At 34.0% G+C, this 25170-nt stretch overlaps 1 protein-coding gene across 2 annotated transcripts in view; it reads right to left on the bottom strand.

The window, feature by feature from the left end:
* The window catches only part of LOC123875724, a 94184-nt gene that overhangs the window by 14771 nt on the left and 54243 nt on the right, over positions 1 to 25170 (bottom strand). Inside the window, exon 1 of one of the 2 annotated variants that reach the window (XM_045921729.1) lies at positions 1275 to 2017. The exons of the other annotated variant lie outside the window; for it this stretch is intronic. Coding sequence (XP_045777685.1) covers positions 1275 to 1841 — 567 coding nt within the window. The 5' untranslated portion in view covers positions 1842 to 2017. Of the gene's footprint in view, positions 1 to 1274; positions 2018 to 25170 lie in introns of those variants that run through there. 2 annotated transcript variants of the gene reach the window in all.

Here is a 25170-nt window from a genome sequence, read left to right as displayed (position 1 = left end):
CTTGCTAGTCCCGACTTTACCTCTTTAAGTACGCTGGCATAGTCACGGTCTCTTACCTCGACTAGCAGTGCTTCGGGCTTCGCGATTGACTTTCTGCCGCTTGGCTTTTTCCCCAGCTTATTTTTTCCTTTCTTCTTAGCTTTCTGATTTGGGGCTTTTTCCTCTTCCCGATTCCTCCCTGTCTTTGTCAGTAGATCTTTCTCGATCTCATTCTCTTTTTCCTTGTTCTGCACTCGATTGATCTCCGCCGGATATCTTCCTAATCCTTTGTTCCTATTTCTCTCTTTTTGGCGTTTCCCCTTCGATTGTACTTCCTTCCAGTCAGTTTCCGTACCCAGATCATCATCCCATTCTAATCCTTCCATCTCGCCTCCGGTCGATGTATTTGTACCTTTATCTTCTACCACCACTGCTAGGATAAATACTTATAACACAGATTAATCGGTTCAAATTCTGCAGTTAGTAGGTACCTACATATGTGTTAATTATTATATGCCAGTATATCAAATACGCTATGTTGGTAAAGACGTACTCTTACGTAATGAAATGATGCATGAGCTATATAATAAATATGAAAAGATGTTACATTGTCAAATGCAAAATGCAACCTATTTGAAATATATTTGTGAAAATTAACTGATGTTGTTTCAGTACGTAAGTACACTTGAATTGCGATATATACACTTATTAAAAAACTTACACTTAAGAAGAATGACATATTATTTTAACTTTAATATACGTAAATATTTACAATCATAATATAGAGCTATGTCAATAAATGTTAATAATATTATGTACCGGATACACGGTTGTTTTATAAAACTATGATCTGAATATGATTATACCTAAACTTTAATAATCCATATTAGACACGTGTGGAGAGATAAATTACTTGTAGACTTGTAAGCCCTTCATTAAAACCACTTGAATATTATGATTGAAAATTATGCTGGTATCATAGAAGCCAGCAATGTTTTATGTCAAATAAATTAAATTTATGGTGTTATTATAATTAGATAATATCTAGCCCAGGAAAATTGATCTACCTATTCATATCTAATAGAAAATTGTTATTTCCTTACTATACGTATCCATTTACAACGTATACCTACCTAAGTAACGTATTATTCTTCTCATGTACTTGTCGGCATATTGTAACGTCGACTTTAGCAAGAACAACAATAGCTTTTTAGCAAACAAGGAAAACTTAGAACGTTACGCCTTATGCAATATCATTCAGTTACATACAAAGTACAACTTACGTCGTAGCCTACCTTTGCTGTGAATGTCTTCACTTCCCTTGGTTTAGCGAAATACTTGTCTAGCTTCGTCTCGTAACCCGTGACCGGATTGTTGATGGGCGACGGTTGTGGCGATCGTACTCGATATGTACCATATTGTTCACCGTGTTCAGAAATCGTCGGCAAATTAGGTGAACTGCAGCTGCTGCTCGAACGGGAATATGCGTAGTTCACCGACCCATCGGCTGGGTTCTTAGGTTTCTTTGTAAACGCATGTCGTCTCGGAAGCTCTTCAGTAGGCTTCAAATCATAAGTCTCGAATTTTTCAGTTATATAGTTTTGCTCCACATCAGTAGTTGGAACGTAACGGAGAAGACGTGGTTCCTTTATTTTCTTCTCGTATTTCACTGCATCGGTCTCATTGTCTATATCGGTAATTTTATGATTGTGGCTATATTGATTTTTGGCGGTGTCTTTTGGGATTCTACTTGATTTACGTTTAGTTTTTCTCTCGGCTGTGCGAGTTTGGACGTGATCATCTACTGTTTCTGATTCAGAAGACGGTCTGTCTCCATACAGTACGTAATTGCCATTAACCATCTTGTAGAAATGTATCACTTATTGTATTGCATAAGATGTTTCAAAACTACCGCATATTCGACTTAAATCCATGTTATTGATTTATAGCTTATGTTACATTAGTTTTATTTTACCGTTGCCCAATATATTGTCCATGACAAATGACTACACCTTGGGTTTTGCAGCGAACACTAATTCAGCACAGGCAATGAATGAATCGTTGATTAATTATGTGGCTTGTTTGTAACAAGAAACAATCTTGTTATTGTGTTTTGCTTTTGATTTTTGCAACAAATTCTTTAGCAGTAATTTGCAAGATGCGTAAACAAGCAATAAATGCTAGTTTGATAACTCAAAATTTCCCATTGAATTTTTAAACAATGTCAACAGGTTTTTTTAGATTAAACGATAACGACTTACTTGGGTACCTACTTAATCTAAATTTAAAGGCTTTTTAGGATTCCGTACCTCAAAAGGAAAAACGGAACCCTTATAGGATCACTTCGTGGTCTGTCTGTCTGACTGTCTGTACCTACGGCTGTTCTGTCTGTCAAGAAAACCTATATATTTCCGTTGACCTACAATCATGAAATTGGGCAGGTAGTTAGGCCTTATATAGCACAAATAAAGGAAAAAATCTGAAAATCGTGTGGTTACATCACAAAAAAAAATTTAATGTATTTTAATTTTCAAAGTAAGATAACTAATCAAGTGGGGTATCATATGAAAGGGCTTTACCTGTACATTATAAATAAGATTCTTATTTATTTTTATGCATAATAGTCTTTGATTTATAGTGCAAAATGTCGGAAAAAATACCCGAGTATAGAACTCTCGTTGAGCGAGTCTGACTCACACTTGGCCGGTATTTTTATTTCGGTAAAGTATTATAGTTTAACAAGTTAAATAGTACAATGAAACAAATAATGAGAACAATCGCAGTGTTGTATATAGATAGCATTAGTGGCAAAGTCGGCCATTATTGTGAACGCGGTTCCCGCGCTTTTTGCCCCGTTTACGCGGGAACGTTCTCAGTAAAGCGCGTGCGCGACAATGGCGGCTGACAGGCAACGAGAGTGAAGCCTGAAGTAGACGTGATTGTGCAACGGACAGGGTGTTTTATGTTTTATGCAACTGATGTGCCGTTAATGCAACAGATTTGCTGATAACTTAGGTCATTTGTAGGTTTCCTGATGGTAATCTACTTCCATCAGACCCCATGTTACGCAATGATTGACGTGAGCGATTAACTTTTAATTGAGGACGTTCTTCCTTCAATATAAATGTATAGGTAGGTACTTAGTATGCGTAACCTCAATAAATATAAATGTATGGAATACAAGAATGAAGAACGAACCGCTACATTTGTGCCTAATGACCGATTCACACCAACTGCGTATGCAGCACGTACACGTGACACGTGCGTAGTGACGCGCGTGAACCCGTAGACGTAACTGCACGCATTACGTCTACGTGAACGTTCACGCCACGCAAGCGGTATGCCATGTTTCATACAGTTCCATACATTACAACGTCCTAACCATTTGAGGGTGTTGTGGTTTTCTAAACAAAAAATATATGTATCCAATTTCGAACAATTTCCATCTTTCCCACGGTTGACCATAATATTTTGGTACTTAATCAAACTTTTTGATTTTGGTGAAGATGATTAACTACCGATCATAATCATCTCAATTGAGAGGCGAACTGATAAAAATCGCTTGCAAAATTTTGATGAATATGAGAGTAAGCGAACTTTAATATATTATAATCACTCGAAAGCAATCTCCGTCATCTGAATCATGTAAATAATTAATGGGTAGAGTCAAATTTATGCGTAAACGATGAATAAAGACTATTAACTAATCGAGCTGGTATAGGTAGGTGCTTCAAGTAACCCATTAGTGTCCGTTTTGCAATTTATGTTTCACTACCCATACAACATGCTCATCGGTCGATAAGCCAGCCTGAAGTTATTTGCTTAGCACTCCAAGTCACTGTTTTTAATTTTTAAAGTTTTAAATGTCACATCACGGTTTGAGAGATTTTCTTGGCCCACATTAATAATTCAAACCTATTGGAGATATAATCTTTGGATCTTTCAATAAGTTTCCTAGCAACGTTGTAATATATTATAACAAAAATTTTACTAACTTTACTTTTTTTTCAAGCTAAATTTTACTTATAAAACTTTACTTATAAGTGGCTTCTGTGCATTTCAGCTTTCTCTGGCCAGGCCTTTGGGTCGGGCGTTGATTTCAGTCACTGATTCTTATTACTTTTATTTTTATACATTCTTAAACATTCTCAACTCTACATTCACAAAAAATCTTTACTAAGTGAAACGTGGTTGTGTGAAGAGTGAGAAAACCGAGATTTGAGAATTTTAAATTGATGTTCTGAGTTTGTTGTGAGCTCTTCTCAGATTTGGGCGCGTTTGGATTTTGGAACCTTTGTAGCCTTTACTTATAATTTACTTATTATAAAACTCTTTAGTTTTAAGTTCCATCCATCCATCCATCAGCCTGTATGCGTCCACTGCTGGACATAGGCCTTTCCAAGAGCGCGCCACCAAACACGGTCCTCCGCCTTCCTCATCCACCCGCTCCCCGCCACCTTCTTCAGGTCATCGGTCCAGCGGGCAGGAGGTAGGAGTTTTAAGTTCAATTAAACTTATTCACCAATTGACTACTTACAACCTACAACTTGACAACCAAAAAAGTGTACAATGGTAAAACCTACTTTGAATAAAATATGCTTTGAATTTGAGTTCAATCATATGGTTCTCTTAATACCAATTTATAGCAATGACGCTAACGCAACCGACTGATAGTCTCGCCCAAAAATGCTCATCGCCCTAGTGATGCTCAATTAAGAAAATTAGATACTTAAATCAAACACCAGTCGATATTTTAAAAATTTTAATATCGAATACCTTCATAGTGTTACAAAATCTTGTAATCACTTGCATTGTGCACACAAATCGAAATAACAAATGTACCTAACGAGTCCTTGATCTATGTACGTGTACTTGTGTAGGTTTGTATTTAGCAAGGCATGCCTATTATTTGGCTGCACCTCTTCGCTTCGAAGCGTTATTGAAAATGAATACATAACTACAAAATTATCTCTATTAGACCTTCAAGTCTTTACTTAAAACTCATTTTGATGATATTATTATGTTTTTTATTTATCTACAAGATCTTGTGATTCTGCTAATGTTTATTCAAATATTTCTTAGCATGAAGAGATCTGTCATTATAAATTAATCTTGTAGATTATGATATCCTGGTCGTGGGCCGTGGCACAATTTCACGGCTAATGCTAATTGTATGTTTAGTTACGATACTTTGATCGTACAGATTTTTTTAACCTTAATGATTTTAAGTTTATTTCGTAGTTTAACGAATATAAATAACCCTAATTTACCCCTGACTGATTCAAGCCAGTGTTGCAACTGCAAGGAAACGGAATACAATTTTGCGATTATTGTCTGCGTACTCAATTTTTCTTGCGCATTTAATAACGTAACGTGTAAAATGCCACGCGAAATTCTGGGAATAGAATTAGATACACTCAGACTATTGGGTCGAACTGTTTATTTCAAGCCATTGGGCATCAAAATGCATATCGCACATTGCAGTTTGTCGGTCTAATACGTTAATGAGAAGCGTCAACCCATAACGCGTAGCGGTACGCGGCGTAGTAACTAGTAACATCGTTATGCTTCGTCGAACGCCGCGGTCGCGTAAATTCTTATTTACATATTCGTACATAAAATTAAACACTTTGTCTGCGAATTTAAATAATTAATTAATTAAATGGACGAGTCTGTGTATATATCTAAATAAACATAGCATTTACACCAGAGCCGGTTCACTTCTTCAATAATGTAGAGCGAACGTGTTGAGTGACTTATAAGCAGCTTATCAACTATATATAGTTAAGTAGGTACTTTCTACGAAAAGCAAGTCATATTAGAAGTTGTATCTTCTAGACACACTTCTTAAGTTAAACAGAAAAACCTAATCTTCGATTACATAATATGGTTTCAAAAGTAGTCATACCTTTTTACCTTTTATTATAATTTTGAAACAAGAATACACGAGAGTTGCGGTAAATCGTTTGTCGGAAAAAACACTGTTGTCTGCGCTGATTCAATTATAAGCAAAAAGCTTGCACTAGTTTTATATCTACATTCGCGAAGAAAACATACTTTAGTGAGAAATAAAGATTATCTAAAGAAAATATACTTAAGATCAAGGTAAAATTTGTAACTCTACTGTACTGTATATTTTTTTTGAGTAAGTAGTTGGTGTCCTATATTTGGAATAGATAACCAAACTTGTCTTCTCCGCGATATATAAATGACTTCGTCATGTTACGTGTCTTGGGTGACCCTTGCATAACCAAGGCAATTATTGTAATAACAATTTGTTAAAGTTACGTTATGATAACTATTGCTGCTATTGCCAAACAGTTTATTGTCAAAAGATTTATAGATACAAATAAATTGAAACTATTTATATGCTTGACTGTACCAACTTACACTCTGTTGATTACTGTACCTACCACTACAATATGATGTTATCTATAGAATTATAATAGAGTAATATTCAGAATTTAGTATGCATGTACTAAAACATTTGAATGTTTAATCTAGTAGTAAGTAGGTATGTCATCATTTGAGTATGTTTACATAAGTTGTTAAATTTTATTTAACAAAAATATTGCATCTTTTGATGTTGCTATTTACTTATAATACGATGTTATTTTATTTTTGTAAACATTTTTTTTAATAAGGTAATATGAGAATAATAAATAAATGAGAGTCATAATTATGGTGTTCAAATGTTAATGTTACCACACCAGTAATTTATAAAAAAGAAGTTTCTCCTGCTCATATCATATCGGTCGAATCTTTTTCACATCAAACACGCAATGCAAATTATAGTAAGTAGGTACGCAATTGCATAAGCCTATTTCTGATCTAAAATTAGATAACAAGACCAAAGAAGATTACGATGTTCCCACTGAATTAAGGCGATAAGTTAAAGGTTGCGAGATGGACAGCTTGCTCGAATTACGATCATTGAAGAATGCCCTTTCGCAGCGACCACTTTTAAATGTTAGTAGGGCTCACTACCTTTTAAGCTGTCCAAATGTGTTTAGATGACCGACTAAGTGTTGGTATTATGAGTATCATATTTTTTATATAACCATATTATTCTGTTTCGCGAGGTAGCAATTGTACTTAGATAGGCCCCGGCCGTGCCCCGTTCGAGCAGAAAACTATTGACAGTTTTCCGACCTCCGCACGGCGCGACTTGTGCACGATGGATCACAAATGTATAATAATTAACCCCGACTCAAAAGGAGGGGTGTTATAAGTTCGACGTGTGCATCTGTGTATCTGTCTGTGGTACCGTTGCTCCTAAACTAATGAACCGATTTTAATTTAGTTTTTTGTTTGAAAGGTGGCATGATTGAGAGCGTTCTTAGCTATAATCTAAGAAAATCGGTTCAGCCGTTTGAAAGTTATCAGCTCTCTCTTTTCTAGTTACTGTAACCTTCACTTGTCGGGGGTGTTATAAATTTTTAATTTACACTTGTCAAATAATAACTCTTGTCAGAATCCTGTAGCTCGATTTTCCGTAAATCTCCATTGTTATTGGCTATGCTATTGTTGTTGCAACAATGTATTGTAGCCAATAGTGAGCGAGTGTCAACCAATCAGAGGTGATTGCGATCGGTGGCATTGTAGCTGTCATTCTACCGTAATCGAGCTGCTGCTTATTACGACTTCCATTTTTCATACGTATTACGTTTAATTTGTCAAAGATACTATGTACTTATACAATGAATGTATGAAAAGCCATACATTCGCTACGACGGGCTCAATAAAGTCTAAAATACAAACATTTCTTGTCCACGCGTAGAAGCCAGAAACGTACATAATTGCAGTTTCCTTGTTGTAATTAATAATCCGCGAGTTATTAGAGCATTGAACTGTGACGTGTTATTAGCATTGGCTGCCAGTTAGTGATTTACTAATTACTGAGCACTGAAGAGAAAATCGCTTCGGCAATTTAGTTGATGAGCTTTCAAAACGTAAGTCTGAATAACCTGCAGCTTACAGCGAAAGAAATACGTAAATAAAATACGTACGTAAACAAGTGTAAATTAAAAATTTATAACACCCCCGACGATCCAAAGTATTTGAGTTTTCCAAAACATCATTTTCAAATAAATAATTATGTATTTAGGCAACGTCCATCTTGACAGCTTGACATATTTTGTCTATTGACATAATATTATGAACCTAACGGTTATCTAACCTTCTTTTCTACAAGAAAACTAGAAAAGAGCTAATAACACTTAAACGGCTGAACCATTTTTTTTAGATTATAGCTAAGAACACTCTCGATCAAGCCACCTTTCAAACAAAAAAAACTAAATTAAAATCGGTTCATTCGTTTAGGCGCTACGATGCCACAGACAGATACACAGATACACAGATACACAGACACACAGATACACAGACACACAGATACACAGACACACAGATACACAGATACACACGTCAAACTTACAATACCCCTCTTTTTGGGTCGGGGGTTAAAAATACTACTTGGTAGGTATTCACATCGCATGTTGATTGTTTAGATGTCTTACTTCTATAATCATCACGATATAACTATATTATGTCACGATGAAATTGGAAATCATAAGAAGTTGAAACATGAAAATTAATTAAAACTTTCTTGTGTTGGTAGTTAAACCACGAAAATTTTAAAATTTAATTAAGATATTTTGTTTTTTTTTTTTTGTTTAATTCTTTTTCGTGACATGTCACGCTATCGCAGCGTTGATCGCACATAAAAATTCGAAATCCCTTTTTTTTAAGTTATCGCCATAATTTATCAGTACTTAACACGAAACCTTCGTTATTATATTTCGCAATTCTTTTTATTTATTTCGAGGATCGGTGATAAATAACAAAAAAATCTTCTCATAATTATGAATGTAGCTGGATTTTATTTTTTGATGTCCTGCATAAATATATAACTTATTTAGGAATCACTAATAAGTCTTTGTTAGCTTTTACCCTAAACATTTTCAACATAATAAAAAAAATCTTGTCTTCATAATGAAAATTACATTAAAATTGGTTATAAAGGACGAACTACTACTGGCGAAAGAATTTTCAAAATCGGTTCAATAGTTCCAGAGATTAACTTCCTGCAATCAATCTTACAAACTTTACCTCTTTAGGTACTTAATCTTGTACTTTGTGAGTAGGTAGGTACCTCACGCTACAAGCTCTTCCTGTTTTTTCAGTTCTAGCTATCGATTAATTATTGACCTACGCACAGAATGTAGATAAGATAAAATAGGTATTAGTAAGATGTACCTAAGTATAATTGACCTATTAATTGACTATCTATTTACTAAGTTAGGTATTTCGAAGTTTGATAAATCAATGAACATAATTATTTTTTACAATAGGTAGGTATAGGTAACTGTCACCACAGCGATCATTCCGCCAATGCTCCAAACTTTAGAACAAACAAGCCACATACAACGAATCTACATCACAACACAAATAAAACAGTCAGTTAGGTATGATACAAAATATTCGACACGAGGACTGGGTATAAATATCGGCACAGGGAGATCGGAGACGCGATAGATGGAATCGGGCGAGGAAAAGGCGCGCCACCTGCGTATAATCGGCCAAGAAAACCGCTAGAAAATCGCATGAGTTGCTAGTGTGGGCCTGCGCGTACAACTGACTGCTAGATGACACTCCGTTACACCACCACATTGTCGAGAACCGTACCCTGAGAATATTTTTACGCAACCCATTATATCCAGGAGATACAAGATAATTTCGGTTGTTCACATAGCTCGGTGGACCGCTTTGTACTTAATTGTTGGGCTTCTGTTTCGAGATTACAAATAGTAAATTGTGCACGATTCAAAAATATTTGGAACTAGATGATGCCCGCGACATCATCCGCCTGGAATTTTTTTTTAGTATTTATTTTTTTAAACAACTTATGGGAATTCTGTAATTTTCTGGGATAAAAAATTGCCTATGTCAATTTCCGGGACGCACGCTACCTTTACATCTTTTTTTATAAATGGATTAAAAGGATGAGCCTTTAAGAATCCTTAGAAAATTCTTTAGATTTTCCAGGATAAAAAGAAGCCTATGTTCGTCCTCGGGATGTAAGCTAACTCTGTTTCATCAAAATCGGTTAAATTGAGGGCCTGTGAAAAGCTAGCAGACAGATACACTTTCGCATATATACCTAATATTGGTATGGATATGGATATCTCGGATGAAGTCGCGAGCAAAAGCTGGTAATAATAAATAAATAGTAAATAAAACTATACATTATTTTGTTCAATTACGAATCGAGGATTTGGTGGAATTTCAAATACCATTCGCTATCGTGCAGTTAAATGCAGACTGCAGTAATGATCTTAAGAGGGGTCTCTCCGTCACTCGCTCCATACAAACGTAGTTTCAATTTCATTTAAATATTAAGCAACCAAAGTCCATGAAATTTTGCAGACATATTCTAGAAACTATGCCTGTGGTTTTCCAGATTTCCGCCAAAATATTCGGTTTCAAAGTTACGCGGACTTAAAAATTCACAAACAAATCTTTGAGCCCCTGTAATTTTAAAACTACATATTCTTAGAAAAATCTAAAACACCACAGGCACAGATACTATTCAAATGAAATTGGGACTACGATTGTATGGAGTAAGTGATGGAGAGAGCCCTGTTAATCGAATTAAAATTCACTTAACATCTTCCTAGGCATTTGACAATTTAGAAAGTAATCAATCAAATTAAATACCAGCTAAGCGCGAGTCAGAATAGCGCATAGCGCACAAAGGGTTCCAACCGTACACCGCACAATATAAATCTTCTAGTAAATAATTAATGATAAGTACCAATTTAGATGCCATAGCAACATCAAGGCGTCAAAAATCAAATCGCAGATAAAATAATGACACCACTTGACAAACAATTGACCATCCTAAAGTACGGAACCTTAACTTTTTTTTTTTGTTTCACTTTGGCCTTCAATCTAGAGCTGAAATGGATAACGTTTAAAAATGCTGTTTTTTAAGTTGTTGTCTTTATATGGGGAACCCCCTTGGGTTCATTTTTTATTTTTTATAATTTTCCATGATATAAAAGCCATTGTAACATAATATTTTGTGCAACTGGCTACCCATGGCGGCTGACGCTGTAGACCTCTTGAATATTAAAAGTACCTATTATGTGATGCTAGTAGATATTTATATTATTATTGCGATTAAAAATAAAACTTTTCCATTAAAATACAATATACTAGTAGATATCTACCTATTGCTTAATTGCGGAGTACGTATAATATCATAATGCTCATTTCCTTGAGCAAACTTGAAGACTTGTTCCAATTCCCATTGTGGGAACGCACAATGTGTCCATTGCCTCCGGATCTGTGCAATAGCAAACTTTTCTAATTGTTAACTTGGTTAATAAATCATATTTAAATGGACCTTTTATTACCGACAAAGGTGTTTGTTATATCTATTCATTTTAATTGTATTGGTTTCATATCCTTTTCGCAATACGCTTGAAAATCGTTATAGGTAAAACTAAATGATATTGAAAGCTTCTATTACCAGTATTAAATAATATGTTATATATAATATGTTACAAGAAGAAACGGGCTGAGTACCTAATGACATGACGTACCAAGTACCTATATGTAAAACCACGAGGTCTGGAAATTGGATGTATGAAAAAATACTGTAGTTATTATAATGTATTTCCACAAACGTACTCATAATGCGAAAGAATTTTGAGAAACTCCAATTGGATATACCTACCTTTAAAAGTTTAATTCACGTAGACAAGTCTCGAAAAAAAGCTAAGTACTAAGTAGTCGCTTTATGAAATCTTAAACCAATTTTTTTATTAAATATTTCATTATTGCTGAACTATCCTACTATTATTCCGAAACGCGCGGCGGAGAGTTTTGACTTATCATAAGTGGCACATGCTGTCCTATATGAAATAAATCCATTTCATTTTTATTTTCATGTAGAATGTACCTATAAATTAATTTCATTTTCATTTTCATGTCCTACCTGAAGAATATTTTATTCGTTTACAGCACCCAATCTTCAGTCCAATGTCGTCCACTTATTTCCGTTTACGTCAGCAGTAAAAATCCATAACTTAGTATTTCCATAAAATATGTCATTACAAACGCAGAGCATAATATTCGTGATTATATTCCCTGTACCTACTGCGTGCTCTGTTTATGCAAAACCAAAAAGGCACGACTTCGCTCTTTAACAGAGGTCTCAATTCACCTCGGATGTACGTTACTTGGATAAGTAATCTCTGTGCGGAAGTGTAATTGGATGTTTGTTGTAGTATTTTATTGTCTTGCTGCTTTATCTTTATACCGAAAATATTCCAAAAGTTAAGCCGCTTTTCTTAATTAAAGTGATAATTAAAAAGCTTTTATTTATGAAACCCGTATCTTTTCATTGTAATTTCATAAATAAAAATAATCTACTTTCTCTTCATGAAAAGGATTTGGTTGCTTTTTTAACTCAAAAATTCTGAACATTTATTTTCAATTTAAGCAGGTATATAGGTTTTAGTAACGCTGAGAAGGGCCAAAAAATCATTAAACTATTTATCAATTAACCGGACAGTAGAATTTGCAAAAATTTATTACTTGTAAACCCTATTTCTTCAATTTTAATCGATATTACTTGAAAAATGGCGAACTTTTATACAAACTTTCATACCTACGGCAAGGAACGAAATTTCAAGTTTTCAACTCTAGTAAGTTTAGGCTGCGCATAATAGATCAGACAGTCAGGATACCTAAGTCTTTTTACAATGTATTATGTAGGTACATATCAGAATAAGAACAATGCATGTATTTTTTAAATGTTGCTGATGTCTTAAAAATTGATTGACTAAATGCTTGAGCTAGTGCTTGTTTAGTTGGTTACAGTACTTACTCGTATGTTATGATATATCACGTATCGTCTATGATAATGGAAATGGGACAAAATTAATCACAAGCTTCTATTGTAACACTTGAATAAAACAAGTATAGCATTCATTCATTTGCTAACGGTTTTCCTACATGCATACAGTCTAACAGAACAACTCTATTGTAAACAACTGTATATAGAGAGAATTTTTTATCAACAATTATTATTGCTTCATATTAATTATTAGAAATGCAATCGATTTTTCTCAGCAATTCTGATAATTATTCATGGCTTAACCTGGTGTCAGGAATAAAGAAGTAATCAAACATGATCAACCCATCACCGCTCACGACAGAGTACAGAGCTCCTCTCAGAGTAAGAAGGGATTGACCATACCCTACCACGCTGGCCAAGTGCGGATTGGCAGACTTTATAGACCATTGCGAACACTATGCAGAACTCTCTGGCATGCAGGTTTCCTCACAATGTCTTCTTTGACCGTTAAAGCAAGTGATATTTAATTACTTAAAACGCACATAACTCCCAACAGTTCTGGTGAGTGCTCGGGATCGAACCCCCGACCTCCGATTACGAGGCCGACGACTTAACCACTAGGCTATCACAGCACTATTATAGATATCTACCTATCCAATTAAGTAAAACCATAAAGATAGAGAGATGCACCTATAACAAAACTTTGACTATCACTTCGCCCTAGTGAGTTCGTTGCGGAAGCAATAATATGTAGCTAAAAGGTAAGTGTTAACGATCGCCACAGAGTTATACTTAAGTACATTAAAAAAAGATTTTAGTAAGGTACTTTATTTTAATATTTACAGTAACTATCGTATCATGAACGAATATGCATTTTGTAATTCACATCTCCTATCAATAATAATAGCCCACTGGAACAAGCTAGCAAACTAGATCCATCTTTTGCAATACAAAAGAGTTAAACGGGATTGCGGCTCGACATCAAGAAGTAATTCATCAAAACGTCATCTTTATATTGCATTGTCAAGTAAAATTACTATATAAAACATGTATATAAAATCGGCCGATGGTAACTGTTTACACTGTTGTTTAGTTTGATGGCATCAAGCTTAGAAAAGCATTAGAAAAGCATGCTTGTAACCTATTAAAATATTTCAGAATAATGCATATTGTGTATTGTGAATATAAGTTTATGTTGCAGGCAACATATATAACCGAGAAGTATTCTCAGACAATGCATGAAATATCTATACAAATATTATGCAATAGTGCGCTGGACGCTACCATCCATAGATCTGGTATATATATTATTGTCTCTGATATACCTATCTGATACTTAGATGCAGGTATAATCAAGTTTCACGCCAATTAATCTTACGAGATCGTACATCAGCGTGCGCATCCATTTAATAACGGGGTCTGTAAAGCCTTCTGGTTCATTCTCGGTAGTTACGCGTATGTCTGAGCCGTCTATCACAAATATTCAATTAAATTTATACAAAGATTTTGGTAAATGAAAAATTTCCTAACCTACCTAGTGTTCCATAACGGGTTCCGATTTCGCCTTCACCTCAAATTCAAAAATCATAACTCACTCCTGCAAACATTAAAAGGTGACTTACATTATTACACAAAAAAACATCGCCTACTATTTATATTAAAAGCGTAACCTTTAACTGGTTAGCCTTTGAGTATTGCAAATACACACCTCCCATACAATTTTTATGTAGATTATTTTGAAATATCTATTTAGATACCATCTATCTTCTTCTAACACTTAAATAAAATTATTTTTAACAGTTAATTAATTTAAGATCATTTTGATATAAGAAAATAGTGATGCATCTAAAGATAAGTGCTTAGCTTCTATACCTGTTTAGCGCATCTATATATAATATGTACAATATAGATTTGAATATTATAAGTTGCATGAAAAATGTATGTAAGAATACCCAAAGAATAGTTCAAGACTGAACTAGAATACAATTCACGAGCCCTGAAATAAGCTATCTTAAAGGTGTTTGTTGAAATACCAATAAGAGAAGTGTCCCTAGCGCGCTCCTCAGTGCTCTCCCTACAATTGTAGTTTAGTTTTCAGTTGAATAATAACGAATCAAACTCGATGAAATATTGTAGTTAGACTCGTTCTAGAAAATATTTTTTTTTCTGTGGTAAGCCAGATTTACGTATTGTGTATATTTTAACGGAAATCTGTCAAATTATAGACACAAAAAAGTTCTTAGAGAGTATGTACAACATTTTATTAAGTTTGATTGGTATTCAACAATTCAAATGAGCGCACTATGGATAAACTCCTCTTAAACCTTGTACAGACGTTAGACTAACAGACGTCTAACAGACGTTAGACTTTAATTTTTTGGGGTAAGAATCAGCCTGGCTGTCAAGCGAGGAAATGCATCCAGTATTCTAGACACCTTCCACGCGGACGTGATATGTACAGAAATCGATGAGGCTAGTTTTAAGTTTTATTGTAACATTTTCAATTAAAAAATCTATAATTGAATTGTACAATTTCATAAGCTTATGTATATTAATATACGTGAATGTAATAATATTTTGATAGATGTGTGAAATAATAAACATAATATCAACATAACAATATACATAACACAGTTAACACTGCATAAACAGGTGTTGACTAATAAATAATAATTTATATCATATTCAGAGACATCTATGACTAACAATGAAAACGTAACACTCTGAATAGATAAGTTTGCGTCAATGTCAAAAGTCAAAACCTCAATCGGTGGACTGGAATCCAATTTTCTAATAAGAAATTCTTGTATTTATCGGGCTTTATATAATAGAAGCATCTTGAATAATACGCTCTACATTCATTTTATGACATAGGTTAAGGTACTAGCTGACGCCTGCGACTTCGTCCGCGTGAATTTAAGCTTTTCAAAATCCCGTGGGAACTCTCTGATTTTCTGGGATAAAAAGTAGCCTATGTGCTAATCCATATTATCTATCTCCATTCCGAATTTCAGCCAAATCCATCCAGTGGTTTTTGCGTGAAGGAGTAACAAACATACACACACACACATATTATACAGTATACACACATACTCAGGTACACACAAACTTTCGCCTTTATAATATTAGTGTGATAGTGTGACTAGGATGTATTGCCCGCAGTTTTATAACTTATTTTAGATATCAGTCATGTGGCTCAACCTAATTTTTGGATGTATTTATTGAAACAAGAAATGTTTAATTTATTTATTTATTATTATTAACTTTTTTTTTGAGATGCTTCATTCACTGCAAAGCACGTAGCTGAACTTTACTGATCACACATTTTTTTTAAGTAAAGTAAAAACACTGATATCTCAGCAGAATTCGAACCTATGACCTACTGGTGGGGATCCACTAGTATTTTCTAGGCTATACCAATGTCAAGGCTCAGTACTATATAGCTATTAAACAAATGACTACATAGGTGCTAAGAAGCTCGTGCACACATTTGTTAAAACACAATAAGACAAAGAACATCAAAGGCATCAGAGCGACCTTTGTCTGACATTCTCATTTGTTTGCGCATACGCAGGGGCACAGAATATCGGTTAGAGTTGAACTTTTAGACGCCTTCATGAATGCCATCCGCATTGTTGCCCGGTCATACATCCAAACATTATATTTAGCGTTTCATCCCACAAATTACTAAATTATAACTTGCAATTTACAATAATTTGATTAGGCACAATGAACGGAATGCTAGAACAGCTTTGTCATGCAGCAGAACAATACGCTTTGTCAAGCAGATTTGTTGTTGATAGCTAATTTTGCATGCCTTCAGTCAACATTGAATACAAATACGATAAATTGTTTGTAGTGAAAGTATCTTAATCATCTAGCAAAGGCATTGGCACTCCCATTAGTCAGTGGTCATTACTTATATGAGAGATTTGATGCTATAAGGCCTATGACCCATCACGCTGTTGTTATGAGAATAAGTTGTATACTTACTTGATGTTTGATGGGTGTTGTTACTAACAGTTTAATTAAAAATGTACCTACCTATATTATGCACCTACTAAATATCAAGACATAGCAAAAGACTTTTGATAAAGAAAGACTCTTGAAGTTTAAACACTAGGATAATTTCCTGTATCTAATGACGTAAGGCTGTAGTAACGTAAAAGTGTAAATCCAATTTTTTAAATTAAAAATTGAAGCAATACTAAGCTTTGTCCGTGTTGTTGCGTCATTATGATGTCATCAAATTGGTAGAGCATTTATAAAAATTAAGCTAATGAGGGTCGAAGTATCAGAGGTTATAATGTTATGAATATACATTTCGTATAACAACTCATAAAAAACCTCAATCTATTTGGTTTGGAGTAATAAAAAATATATACTGGTACAAGTAGATATAATGCTAGCGACCCGCCCCGGCTTCGCTCGGGTGGACACTACCACGAAAAATCCTATCTATTTTCCGGGATAAAATATAGCCTATACGGATTCGGAAGAATCCCTCTAAGTAATGGTAAAAGAAATTTTGAAATCGGTCCAGTAGTTTTTGAGCCTATTCAATACAAACATACAAAAATACAAAGGTTTCCTCTTTATAATATTAGTATAGATATAGATGAATAGGTATAATATTTTTAGTTCGTGCATTTTTTGTCCATGTTTAAAGGCTTACTTTGAAACTTCTATTGCTCAATAAAATTTATATGTTTGTAATTCTAACATAACGAACGATGGTACGAAGTTGTGCGTATTATCGAATTCTTCGATCTGTTTTAGCTCCATCAATTACCAGTCGACAGATGGCAGGTCACGAAAAACATTACATTAACATGGCTTTACAGAAATCGTGTGCTAGATATACACGGCGATGCTCTTGAGTTTCATAAGTTGTTTATAAATAGGTATCCGGTTCGTGTTGGTATAGCCACAGGTTACTAAATGGATTGGCTAGAATTTTAGTGACTTAAAAAAAGAAGAACGCTATTAATTAAAAGCGTACCTGTACTACTTATAAATACCTTTAATATTATACTGGTCCCTATCTACCTACCTACAATCTACATGTTACAAAATACCAGTTTTCGCAAATTATAGAAATAATGGATATTATATGGATACACAAGATACACAAGCCCGTACGAGATCTGTTTTTGTATAATGCTTAGGCATACGCCTCCTGCTTAGACTTTTAATCATTTATTTAATAGTAATTAGTAGTAGTCCTCAATAAATTATATTAGTACTAGGGGATGCCCGCGGCTTTGCCCGCGTGGATTTCGATTTTTTAAATCCCGTAGGAACTCTTTGATTTTCCGGGATAAAAAGTAGCCTATGTCCTTCCCCGGGATGTATCCCAACTCTGTACCAAATTTCATTCAAATCAGTTCAGCGGTTGGGCCGTGAAAACGTAGCAGACAGACAGACAGACAGACACACTTTCGCATTTATAGTATTAGTATGGAAGTATGGATTACAAAATAAAGTCGTTTTGTTGTACTTAGGTGTTCTAAGCCTGCGATTGTTTTTGCTGTATTTAGTTTTAGATTTGCACTGAAAATAAAATAAACGTTAGATCAGAAATAATACTAAAATGAAATAAATATATTTTAACATTTTGGTATTAAGAAGCTGTATTAAGGGTAGCTGCAAATGCGTGTAGGTATGTTCTACTTAAGTAACGTGAATTATTATACTTTTTTATTTCATGCTACCCGGAAGAATATTCACTAACTTATTTGTTACAGACTTGACAGGTCACGATATTATAGATTACAATAACATGGGCTTACAGAAGTCGTGGGTTACTAAGTAACGTTTGTCTTGAAGTTGTTGTAGAGGTAATAAAATATCCGGTTATGTTAAATGCAAGAAAACAATTCCTGATACTTTATGTCATCATTTATTCTTTATAATTAACTAGCTGTGCCCGCGACTTCGTTCGCGTGGAATAGTGACTTTTCGGGCAGCGTGATTCTTTAAATTGACATAACTTTTGTATTTATGAACCGATTGACATGAAATAAACACTAAATGTTAAGTGAAGCTTACTACAATATATTAGTGAAAACCGTATCTAAATCGAATAAGCCGTTTCTGATATTAGCGTGCACAAACACACAGACAAACAGACAAACAGACAAAAAAAAATTAATTACAATTTCGGGTTCGTCATCGATATAATAACAACCCCTGCTACTTTTTTTTTATATATTTCCATTGTACAGACACCACTTTTCTACAATTTTATTATATGTATAGATTAATTTAATTTAACTACTTGAATCAAGACAATGTGCACACATCCTTAGCTCCTACCGATATACGATTAGGATCATAGGGAGATATTTATTATTCGAGTATGTAATAGTATAATTTATTGATATGGAAACTGATTGATTTACTTTACGTAATTATCTATGCATGAATCGTGACTATCTAAACGACGTATTACGAAACTGATGAAGCTCCTTCATGTAGAGAACTAGAAACTTCAGTATTGGCAGAACCAACTTGGCTTGCATAAAAATGTCATCTACTTTAGCTACACGGAATACGGACTGAGTTAATGGATTCTACAGTAAGTATAGTGCAATTATGTAGGTATCGGATGCTTGTCTTTTCTTGAGTTTCTTTCTCTTACATTTGTTTTTATTTAGCCTTTATATAACAACAGTAATTTCCCATGAATGTATAACTTGATACTGGTTTTAACTTATTTTAACTCTTTTAAGTACTTTGATAAAGAAAACCTGATAGTGCAGCTGGCTTTGATCATGTATGATAAAAAGTAGCCTTTGTCCGTCTTCGGGATGCTAGCTATTTCTGTATCAATTTTAAAATCTGTTAGGCGTACAGGCCGTAAGAGGTACCAGACAGATAGACATACTTTCATATTTATAATATTATAGAGATGTAAGTGTTAATATAAATAATTACTACAGCCAAAGAAATCCAAAACTCCTGCTAGGTAAAGCTTTGCTCATGCTTCAAAAAATGCCAGCCCATTTGACCAGGGATGGCTAAAGCTATTTCGAAATAGTCTGCGTACGTAACCTTTGGTATATTGTGCGTATAGTATTAATAATGGACTATATTTATTTTATTTTAAATTTCAGCCTTCACTAATAATAATAATTGGAATTCATAAAAATTACATTAATATTCTCTTTAGATGCGTTTGCCTCATGATGCAAAACAAGTTGTTTTCAAGGGCGTGCAATAAAATCGCACGGTTGTTTTCTTTTATCAAGCAGTGGCTGATGTTGAAATAATTTGATACGTACCTGATACGTACCTACTTAATATTTAGCTTTTCAAAAGGTACCTATGATGCATTTTTTACTTATAATACTTTGACATTTTAATAATATCGGCACGTTTTTAATTTGTTAAAATCGTTTATTTATTAAATTTTCTATCTTTTTGTGTGGCAAATGGTATATTTTGCAGCAATGGGCACAACGCGTGACTTGAAAATTGGGTATTTTTACGGCACACTTAGTTTTTAACCACTTTTTGTGTGGCATATTTTTCATGTAAATTAAGCAATTGGATTTTTATCGACAGCGATTTCTTGGCTGAGGGTCGTAACCCCATTCCATTAATCGCTCAATGGTATTTCTCAGGATAGCAATGGATAGATACTTGCAGGTTGATATTTGTATTGCAAAACAAGCGTTTTTAAACCTATGTTGCATGCAAATTGTTAGTGAATTGCCGTGAGTAATAAATACATTCCGAAACACCCATACAACAATCGCACACGTTCTATTTTATCCTAAATCGTTAATAACGCTTGATTTTCATGACTTGGGTAATGGGTAAGTACCTACCTACCTAGCTATAGTAAAGCTGATGACAAGTAAATCGTGACTTAGCTTATATGGTAAAATCATTTCTTATGTTGCACCAGAAGATAATCAAAATGGACTACAACAAAACATGGATTAATACACGAGTATTTAACATCCTCATAAGTCACAATTCATAAGCTTGATATAATTAGTTTTCGTCGAGACTTCATACAGGTGGATAATATTTGAGAACTCCATTTCCAAGAAACCAATATTTTCCGTAATTACTACGATAACTGAGTTGAAGTTGACTGGATAGTTGACTTTTCAAAGCAAACAAACAATTTAAATTAATTGTACAAAAATGCACTCTTCAGGGGTTTGAACTGGAGGTAGACCGTAGGTACCTACTATAAAGTTCCCACTCGGTAGGAACGGCATTCCGAACCAGTGGTAAATTATTTGACGATTCAAAAGCACTTGTAAAAGTTTATTTGAATAAAAATCTATTCTATTCTATTCTATTCTATAAAGAGAATTGAGTAGGTGTAACTAATTAAAATGTACAAAAAAATTGTTAAGAACAAACAAAACGGATTCACGTTTTTGTTTACTATTCAAACGACTAGGTAAAATTAAAAGGTAAAATAAAATAAACAAGATAAGATTTAAATTTTATAGTTTCTGTGTACATGTTGTGTAAAGTCTATAATGGTTTAATCTGCCATTGAAACACTGAAAACGTGTCCTAAAATGGTATATCCACGTGAGTGAATATAATTTTGAATGTCATAAGAACATTAATACTGATTCCAGACTTAACTGTCTGATCCTAAGTAGGTTTAAGTAGGTACCTACTACTTACCTACAAGAATTCTACGACTTAGGAATTTCGAATTAAGAACTCTACATTTTTATAAACTCCACTGAACCGTAAAACTATACTTGTAAATAATAATGTTCTTACTTAAGAGTAAGTTGTAAATTTTTATTCTTCTGCATGATAATATTAGCATTCCCGTATTGATGCCTTTAATATTTATCTACTGGTGGTCGGGACAAAGTCGGGACAGGACGTGTATCTAGCCGATTTTTTATTTAGGTTTCCATAATCTTTAGAAATAAGCAACACGAATAGCATCATAAGAAACGTAAATTAAACTTTTCGTAATAGTGTAGGTTGACAAACGCATTATTATATCTACTGATGCTTCACTGTGTGGTCTGAACTCTGAACTAACCACGATTACATAGGTACGAGTATCTAATCCATAGTCCAAATAAAAAGGGCGGTTTTTTGTGCTATTCAACATCTCCTTATATTATTAATATAAGTTCTTTATAATTAATATATACGTCTAACAATTATAAACGTTTGATTATCTAGACAAAAAAGGAAATAAGTAATTATTAAACTGTTAATAATATTCCTTTTTGTCTATAAAATATATGTATTTATATCTTCATCTTACATTAATTACCAAGTTTTAGTATTTTTATTTTTATTGATATAAAAATCACACACACATTAATCATTTATCTCTTTATGGGTCTACTAATATCAACCAATTTTTTTTAAAGTAATAAAACTACTTAGCACCTCAAATTAAAGGTGAAGGTTGACAAGTTATTTTCTAATAAAAACAGCAATATTTGAAGACCGCACCTGATTACTATGCACCTTATTAGAAGAGGCATTGAGTTAGACTATAGAGCAGCAATTCTTCTACATTAGTTGACGAAAAAGAGCTCCCACCTAATGAATAAAAAGACATAGGTACGATTTTTTTAAATTATACCAGCCATAAATAATTCCCATTTCCCCTCCAACTAAGTGTAAAGTTTGTGCAAGGAGTGGGTAGGACAATAGCACAAGGGGTGGGTTTTGAAGCGCCGCCACTTCCGCCGCCGACCTTTCGGTTTTCAGTCCGCTCGTTAACCGTTAAGCTATTGAGGCTATAGTGGAATGCAATAATTGGCCTCAGTTTACAGTTGCGCATTGCGTCTACATCAGTTGTTGAGGATGTTTGATTTGATTGCAACTGTCGGATAGAACAGTTGTTGTGTACAACATACATTGAGTGTGTTCTAGAAGATTAGTGTGGTGTTGAGTGTTGGTGGTGTGTATTGCTTGCTTCTCCTGCTTCTTTAGTAGTGGGAGGGTGGGCGCTTTAGGTATATCGTGCCCCGAACGTTGTACCATGAATTTATAGTCAGATTTGTCTGTTTTTTGTTCAGATTTGATTTGTCGGATTAATTAATATTATCATGGGTTTCCGCAAAGTACCTACCCAACGCCAGCTCAGCTACGCAATATCTTCTAAAGTGGATTTATTGCCTTCAATATATAAAATCACGAAGATGTGATATTTTGGACAAAGTAAAAGCTGGTCAACTGCCAATTTACTGAATTAGAAAAACATATTTTAATGAAGTACATACACGAGTCATATTGAGCAAATTTACGAGGGCGAGGAATTATAATCTCTGCTCTAGTAATATGAAATCTCTTGGGGTAGATGTAATATAATAATAATTTGTCCTTGATATAGGATAGTTCGTTAAAAGGAAAATAGCTGCTGACCTCTACACGTACGTTTAGGTATTTATCAAGAAGACTATGATAAACTGCAATGAAATACGGAAAGCTCGTTAGCTTTCAGCACGTTCTTTACTACCAAAAATATAAGTAGGTTCATTAACTTTATTTTTTAATAACTTTCAGGGCACATTTTTCAATCGTCAAATAACTTTGGTCTGAGTAATATTGAAATATTGACAGATTCCCTATACAAAAACTGTCAAACCCTCTTTATTACTCAGATAAAAGTTATTTGATGATTGCAAAATCGATCCTTAGACGGAAAAGTTGTGCCACAAATTGAACTTTATGTAGGTAATAAACACAAAGGTAAGAAAATAAATACTTAGATACGGCAACTGAGAGAAGACTTGTCCTGACTGACTTGACTGACGCTCACTAAAGAAAGCATTTTTTGAAGTTCCACCCTAAGGGCCTAAGTGGGCTAATTAATAAGCAATGAAAATATGGAAGTCTGTTATTTTTAACCGACTTCAAAAAAGGAGCAGGTTCTCAATTCGTCGCAATCTTTTTCAAGTTATATCCTTAGAGATGTTTTAAGTAAACTATTGTAGGTTCTAGATCTATGATAAATGATATTTGAACTTGCGGGGAATAATAAAGAAGTTCGTTTCAGATTTTTTGGAAATCCAACCCTTCACCGATTTTCAAATATCCCACTCGAGTGAAGCCGATGCGGATCAGCTAGTCTATAAATAATAATGTCGTAGGATCTTATTCTGATGAGAGGATCTCAGGCAAGGTGAGCATTCGCACCGCCTGCACTACAGGGTCACATCACATTCCACACGGATTTATAATAATATAATTAATCACTAAGTATTACATCCTCGACAATTTATTAATCTCTATGACACGTAACATATGTTAATTTATATGGTATTAGAGAAGAATACACTTAATGGGTGTTTTGATAATAAAGCTCCCGCTAATTTGAGCACACAATAAGGATGCCTACGCCTTGAGATGAGTCAATGGGAAGATAACTTTGCCTTGACACACTCCAATTTAATATGCGTAGTCAAAACTACACAGATGTAATTATGTTGCACATTAATTGTTGCCTAACCTTAGATTAATATGGATTAATATAGATAGAAAAAGATTTGTTTCATGTGACATTTGAAGAGCACTCTTTATTAAGTCATAATGATGCTTATGTAAAGAATCGATTGAACTTGCTGTAAATATTATTTTGATTATAAATTAATATGAATACCAATAAATATGGTATTGATTCTACCAAGTATGGATGGAAGCCGTTGTTTTGTTAATATTCTTAATCGGGAGAAGAATACATTAGCATAGAATCTAATGTCTGGAATAGTAAGGGAGACCTTTGCCACCCTTTGCCCCGAAATTGGTTAGTTATGTAAGTAGACTATTGAAAATAGACTAACTGATCTAACATAGAACTATTTTACAAAAATATACTTATCTACTAGTAGTTAGTTAACCTTTGAATAATATTTTTAGTAGAAAGACATGAATGGCCAAAATATTTACGTTAGGTATTTAGTTGGAATATCCGTTTATCTAGAGTCGCGTTTTGTTGAACCATGATATCGGATATATCACAAAACAATAACGTGATTTCTTGGGCTCTACTTTTATTGACTCATCATTGTACCTACCTACTTGCGAGGAATCTAAAAACATACTAAGATAAGACAAGTGAATTAGTGAAATAGATTAACTAGTGATAGGTAGGTAGGTATAGGATGTTAGTAGCAGTTTCTATGCTACGAAGTTTAACTACGACAAACAACAAACATATCTACGTAGTTTATAATCACACTAATATATTTAAGGCAAAAGTTTGTTTGTATGTGTGTATGTTTGTTACTCTTTCACGCAAGAACTACCGGACGGATTTGGCTGAAGAATGAAAGTAGATTATACCCTCGATTAACACAGGCTTCTTTTTA

This window comes from Maniola jurtina, chromosome 2 (assembly GCF_905333055.1).
Source record: "Maniola jurtina chromosome 2, ilManJurt1.1, whole genome shotgun sequence".
Lineage (NCBI taxonomy): Eukaryota > Metazoa > Arthropoda > Insecta > Lepidoptera > Nymphalidae > Maniola > Maniola jurtina.
Note: the sequence above shows the minus strand (reverse complement) of the source record. Positions and strands in the feature narration are given on the sequence as shown.